Here is a 7,500-nt window from a genome sequence, read left to right as displayed (position 1 = left end):
AGGACTGTGCATTTAACCTATATATCAAAGACGTGTTGAAATCGGCATCTGATGGTATTACAGGAGACAGGAGACTTCTTTTGATATTGATACCAGGGCGGAGAACTCTCTTGATACCGATACCAGGGTGGGGAACTCTCTTGATACTGATACCAGGCTCGCACATCTGTGTACTTCCAGTCTGCCTCATAAATCGCTCGGGGGTAACAGCATCTCTCTAATAGGCAGAGCGAGTGGGGAGGTCATCGGCCCCAATGAATGGATGTAAAAGTTTTATAAGCTTAATGAGTAGATACATCCCTGAAAACAAACCGTGCTCACGTCCCAGAATAGCTTACATGGGCATCGAGAAGAGGAGGAGAGCCCGGGCGGAGTAGATGAGGAGAGGAGGAGCGGACTCCGAGGAGCCCTGTGTTGGTGCACACATTGTGCCTGAGGGCAAACACTCACTGCCCAACACTACTGAGGGGGTAATAAGCCCTCATGGGGGCATGAGTCAGCAGCAGTGCCCCCCCTCCCCCTCTCTCTTTCTTTCTCTTTCTTTCTTTCTCTTTCTTTCTTTCTCTTTTGCTATCTGTGGCGATTCGAAGGGGGGAAGAACGAGGGTAAAGAAACTGTCCTCTGCTCATTACTGGCTGGAGTTGGTCCGCATCCTTCACTTTCAGTCTCTAGCGTGTGCTGGGCTGCCTCTCCCCCCCCCCCCCACCCCACCACCACCACCACCACCATCAACTCTTCTCTTACTCTCTCTTTCTCTCATTTTCTCACACACTCTCTCTCTCTCCCCAACTCTCTCTCACACTCTCTGCAATTTCTCTTCTCTCTTTTTCCGTTGTGTCTCTCTCACTCCCTCTTTCCTTCTGATTTCCTCCTGCTCCTCCCTCTCTCTCTCCACCGTGTCGGGAGGAGATTAAAAATGAACCCGATCTGGCCAGCTCTCTCTCGCTCCTCCGCTGGCCTGGCCTGGCTCACTGTTGGCGTGCCTTGGCCTTGCGGACGATGGCCCTTGTCCATCATGCAGTATTCAGGCTTTGGGCTGTGAAATATTCAGCACGACACACCGCTGACAAAGGGCTCAGTCCCCACACACACACACACACACACACACACACACACACACACACACACACACACACATTTACAGCAAGCGAGAAAGAAGAGAGAGAAAAAGAGGATGACAGCTCCCAGTCCCTCTTTCTCTTTCTCTCTCTCACTGTCACACACACAGACACACACACACACACACACTCAAATGAGTCTCATATGTCAAGTCATGGACTCCTCAGTAAGGAAAGAGCTTATGTTTGCAAACCTGGGAGTGTGGTTACCTGGGAGTGTGTGTAGTAGATTTTCAAGTTTATCCAAGTTTTATCAACTTTGTGTCCACCAGGGGTGCACTATTCCGAGCCTAGACTGGCCCACTTAAGCCAAAAACATAGCCTACTTTTTTTAGGCACAGCTTCTGGAGATGTGTAAAAACTGAAGCAGAAGAACACCATTTTTCCATTAGTTTTAAACGGCATACTTGAAGCGTGCTATTTTTGGGTTCACGTTTGCTCTTGAATAATTCTGGCTTCTGATTTTTGGACTTCTGGCTTAACATACAAGCAATATAGTTTGTTATCATAATACATCTATAATCATTGTCAAAATCAGAATTTCATTTTATATCAAAATAAATGTAATAACACATAAGAATCACAGAAATAAACTCAGCTTCCACAGTACTATATATGGTGGCAGCATACTATTCTGAAATAAACAAGCTCTGATGCTCTGATCGTTTTCTTTACTGAAAGCTGCTTGTCAGTGTGGGAGAAATGGGCATGACACGTGGACATCAATGGAGCCAGTTAAAGCAGCACAACAGAGGAATCGCTCATCGCTAACGAGATGCTAGAGGCCAAACCTAGCAAAACCTGTTGAAATTTGATTACTTTGACACTATGTCAAACTATTGAGTCAAAAACGTTCCTAACACAGTCAAACATCAAGCAAGTGCAACACAAGACAAAGCAAGATGGCAAATAAGTGACGTACTAGTCCGACAGAGAGTAGTACCCGGGCAGCTTTCAGAAACCTACATAGCGCAGTAATATGCCTACGGACCCTGGTATGGCAATGGCACAGAGGCCATTCTCCATATTAAACGTCATTGTAGCGCCCCAATTTTTTTAACTGTTATTTTTAGGTAAAATTGCTGTTCCTAACCCTAACCCTGAAGTACAATTGCTACACACCGTTACTTTAAAGGAATGTGCCAGAACTCAGTCAGCAAAAGCTTTAAGACAGATAAGGGTGTTTTGAGATGTCAGGAAAAGCAACAGATCGATAGGGGGTGATGCCGTTGGTGTTTTTCACGGGGCAAATGTGTTTGCGTCACTAAGCCGGGTCGACCCGATTCTGTCTTGTTCATTAACGCCAAACGGGGAGAATGCTGCAGTTTGAGTTCCATCTCACCCCCGTGGTCACCTGGAGTATTTGTCACATGTCATGTTCTCTGGTCCTGCTGAGAATATGCAGAGGTGGGGGAAAGCTCAGAGTCGGCACCCACAGACAACAGCGCTACTGTCATGTAGCCTAGGCATCATTATATAGCTGTGACATGGGTGCTGTTTACAGACACACGCAAGGACTGCACTACTGCAGCACCGAGACATATATACACACACACACACACACACACACACACACACACACACACACACACACACACACACACACACACACACACACACATACACACACACAGGCTTGAGCCTACACATAATTTACTGTGTTTGGTTTAGCAATAAAATAAGACTGGTATGCTGATGCTTGCATCAAATTAAAGAGCTCCTTTTGCTGTAGTGCCAGAAATCACAGCCGTTTGTCTTCCCTACTGAGTCCCCCCGCAACACTCCTACACGATAATAACCCTAACCACACACACACACACACACACACACACACACACACACACACACACACACACACACACGTGCGTTCTGTTTTACACACACACACACACGTGCGCTCTGTTTTACACACACACACACACGTGCGCTCTGTTTTACACACACACACACACGTGCGTTCTGTTTTACACACACACACACACACACACATATACACACACACACACACACACACACACACACACTCCCTCGTGCGTTCTGTTTTACACACACACATATACACACACACACACACACATATACACACACACACACACACACACACACACTCCCTCGTGCGTTCTGTTTCACACACACACACACACACACACACACACACACACACACACACACACACACACACACAACTGGAATTCTGTTTGACACACACACACACACCACAAGCACACACACACACCACAGGCACACATGCAGGAACACCATACTCTCATCTCCCACAATCACATTGCATACATAGGCACTCTCATACACACAGACAGTCTGTTACATCATCCTTAATCCCTTTGCGCAATGGGCATACATCGGATTTATCTGTGAACACACACACACACACGCACACACACATACTTGCAAAAACTAAAATCATACACATATTATCGGCTCAAGAATTCTGTTTAAGGTATTTCTGTGTGTGTGTGTGTGTGTGTGTGTGTGAATGTTTGTGTGTTCTTGTGTATACTTTTCAACAGTCCTGCTCTTTATAAAAAAATCAGAGTGTTACTTTTGCACACCATGCCACCTCCAGATCGCTGATGAGTGTGTGCTGTCACTTATGTCTATGACTCATCATGTGCCAGTGGTACAGGAGGTAGAGGAGTCGATTAGTAATCAGAAGGTTGCTAGTTCGATTCCCCTCTCCTCCTAACCAAGTGTGTAAGTGTCCTTGAGCAAGACACTGAACTTGCCCTTACTGCTCCTGATGTATAAAATGCAGTTTCCATGTACGTCGCTTTGGATAAAAGCGTCTGCTAAATGACTAAATGTAAATGTAAATGTTATCAGTGTTGAATCAGGAGTTTGAGAAGGCTTTCTACCCATTTAAAGTGCCAACATGTCAAAGAGCCGTGCTGCATCAAATAAAGTTGCTGGACTGAAGTGGTTCCCTTTATGGCTTGCATTCACAAATGCACTCATAGAAAACTCATAAAACACACGTACACACATACATATATTCATACACACATCATAATAAACATCATACACACTTACACACATCAATATACACACATTGACAGTCACATTAGCGTCAAAAAGAGTTGTGCCTTTGGTTCCAGTGCTTGTGTGTCACTAATGTGCTTCTTTAGGCTATACTTAAAAGTTTGTCTGTGCGTGTGAGAAACAGCACCATACAAGGCATCGACACACACATACAAGCAACCACACGCTCAAATACATACACACACATACAAACTCGTGTGTGCACACACACACACACACACTCGGACACGCACGGTGGCTGTCGTGCTGTTTAAGAGGGTTCACAGAGGTACTGATGGCCTGGAGGTTCATGTTCTTCCTGCCGCTCTCTGTCTGTCCCCTGTCCCTCTCTCTCTTGCTCTGTCTTTTTTTTTCTGCTTTCTGTAATTCTCTCTCTGTTCTCGGCTCTCTCTCTCTCTCTCTACTCTGCCCTCTCTCTAATCTGCTCTTTTTCTCTTCTCTGCTCTCTCTCTCTTTCCTCTGCTCTCTCTCTCTACTCTCTATATCTCTTCTTTGCTCTCTCTCTCTCTACTCTTCTCTCTCTCTGCTTTCTGTTTGTTTCCCCTCATCTTTCCCCTTCTTTATCTGTCCCTCTCTTTTTCCCTTCCCTATACTTTCTCTCCCCCTTTTACCCCATCTCTCCCCCATCCTTGTATTCGTGGTCCTTCTCTTCTTCTCTCTCTAGCTCTCTCAGACCCCTCCTGCAAACGTCCTGGATAACCATGCCATCCCCTGGCAACAGTAACCAGGGCGATCTCTAGGGCGATGCTGGGGGGCCTCAGTGCCTGCCCATACCCATATCCCCCATACGCAGGCAGGGGAAAGGTCTCCAAATCCCCCTTGAGTGGTTGCGCACACACTCATGTGTGCTTCCAGACACACAAACACACACACACACACACACACACACACACACACACACACACACACACACACACACACACACTCTCTCTCTCTCTCACACACACACACACACACACACACACACACACACACACACACACACACACATACACACAGAAACAACCGAAAGGCTGCACGTTTAAGAGCTCCAGTGCTGGAGAAGTGATTGAGATCATTGTAAACTGAATTGCGTCTCTCATGTCAACATCTGAAGCTCACCCCTTCCTTTGATTAGACGTGAGTGTGAGAACATGTGAACATGATTGTAATGATCTCTTCTCTTCTTCTTCTCTTCTCTTCTTCTCTTCTTCTCTGACAGAAACCTGGGGAAGTCGGGGCTGAGAGTGTCGTGCCTTGGGCTGGGTAAGTAAGAGAGAAAGAGAGAGAGAGAAAGAGAAGGAGAGGGAGAGAGAGCAAAAAAGAGAGAGACAGAAGGAGAGAGAGAAGGAGAAAGAGAGAGAGATAAGGAGAGAGAGAGTGAGTGAGAGAAGGAGAGAGAGAAGGATAGTGAGAGAGAAGAAGAGAGAGAGAGCGAAAGAAAGAGAGAGAAGGAGAGAGCGATAGTTCTGCTCCCCTCCACAGAGGCAGCAGCTGCAGATTAGAGGGCCTGGGATGACGGGCTTAGGAGACGACAAAGTATGTTGTTACTCGAATTTGTGTGAAATCGTCTTAGAAAGTGTCAGTCCTGATGTCAGCGTCTGAGATTCTCACTTGTTCTTGTAGGAGCAGGAAGAAATTCCATGTGTCTGTCTGTGTTACTGTCTCTTACAAGTGTGTTGTAGCTCGTTAGCGCTTGTTGTTATGCCTTTTGAGTGAATAGTGAATCAGACGGTCTCCTAATCATCTCTGCAGTCTCCCTGGGGGCCTAATCTTCATCTTCATCTTCATCTTTAGCATCTTTGAGAACTGTGAAAAGCGCTACATAAATGTGATTTATTATTGTTATCTGTATCATGTGCCAATCAATCTGACTGGTTTTTCATCCATACTCCTCTCCGCAGCAGCACACTAATCACATAGTCTCTTTTCACACACACACAGACACACAGACACACACACACACACACACACACACACACACACACACACACACACACTTCACTCCCATTTGATTCTCTGTCTCTCTCTCTGGTAATGAGATATGTTACTAAGATACAGCACTCACGTCTTTCGTCTTTTTTCCCCTCACTGTCTGTCTGTCTGTCTGTCTGTCTGACTTTGAGTGTGAGGGCAAGAGGCAGACAGACAGACAGGCTGTATGTGCACTGCTGTGTAACAGTATTGCAAAAGTACTGCAGTAGACATACAGTACTGTGCAAAAGTTTTAGGCAGGTGTGAAAAAATGCTATGAACTAAGAATGCTTTGAAAAATGTAAACAATAAATGTTTATTTTTTATCCATTTACATGGTAAGACTGAGCACAGCAACAAGACACAACGTAGTTATACTGCATCAGCAGGGTCTCTCCTAGACAAAGATTTCAAAGCAGACAGGGGTTTCAAAATGTGCAGTTCCAGCTCTTTTGAAGAAGACGTTGAGGATCGTAGACGCAGTGTTCAGCCAAGGAAACTTAATGCAGCTGATGAAAAACACATCAAGCTTATTTACCTTCGAAATCGGAAGATTTCAAACAGTGGCATCAGCTCAGAACTGGCAGAAACCAGTGGTACCCAGGTACAGACATTTACTGTCCGGGGAAGTCTGGCCAGAAGTGGTCTTCATGGAAGAGTTGCAGCCAAAAAGCTCTACCCCGACAAGGAAACAAGGCCAAGTGACTGAACTAAGCACGTAAACATAGAAACTAGGGTGCAGAAACATGGCAGAAGGTGCTCTGGACTGATGAGTCAAAATTAGAAATATTTGGCTGTAGAAGAAGGCAGTTTGTTCGCTGGAGGCTGGAGAGAGGTACAATAATGAGAGTCTGCAGGCAACAGTGAAGCATGGTAGAGGTTCCTTTCCAGTTTGGGGCTGCATTTCTGCAAGTGGAGTTGGAGATTTGGTCAGGATGAATGGTGTCCTCAATGCTGAGAAATACAGGCAGATACTAATCCATCATGCAATACCATCAGGGAGGCGTATGATTGGCACCAAATGTATTCTGCCGCAGGAACATAACCCCAAACATACAGCCAATGTCATTAACAACTATCTTCAGCTTAAAGAAGAACAGAAAGTCCTGCAAGTGATGGTATGACCCCCACAGAGCCCTAATCTCTACATCATCGAGTCTGTCTGGGTTTACATGAAGAGACAGAAGAATTTTAGGAAGCCTACATCCACAGAAGATCTGTGGTTAGTTCTCTAAGATGTTTGGAACAATTTACCAGCCGTGTTCCTTCAAAAACTGCGCAAGTGTATCTGGAAGAATTGATGCTATTTTGAAGGCAAAGGGTGGTCACACCAAATATTGATTTAATTTTGAATTTTCTTCTGTTCCTTCAC

At 45.4% G+C, this 7,500-nt stretch overlaps 1 protein-coding gene across 4 annotated transcripts in view; it reads left to right on the top strand.

The window, feature by feature from the left end:
* Window positions 1-7,500, top strand: part of kcnab2a (potassium voltage-gated channel subfamily A regulatory beta subunit 2a) — a gene marked incomplete at its 5' end in the record, with an annotated part of 137,838 nt that overhangs the window by 97,428 nt on the left and 32,910 nt on the right. For all 4 annotated transcript variants that reach the window (XM_080845718.1, XM_080845717.1, XM_080845715.1 and 1 more), the window contains one exon: window positions 5,377-5,420. In XM_080845718.1, the coding sequence (XP_080701844.1) occupies window positions 5,377-5,420 (44 nt within the window). The remainder of the gene's footprint in view (window positions 1-5,376; window positions 5,421-7,500) is intronic.

The sequence above is a fragment of the Sprattus sprattus genome (genome assembly GCF_963457725.1).
Source record: "Sprattus sprattus genome assembly, chromosome: 10".
Lineage (NCBI taxonomy): Eukaryota > Metazoa > Chordata > Actinopteri > Clupeiformes > Clupeidae > Sprattus > Sprattus sprattus.
Note: the sequence above shows the minus strand (reverse complement) of the source record. Positions and strands in the feature narration are given on the sequence as shown.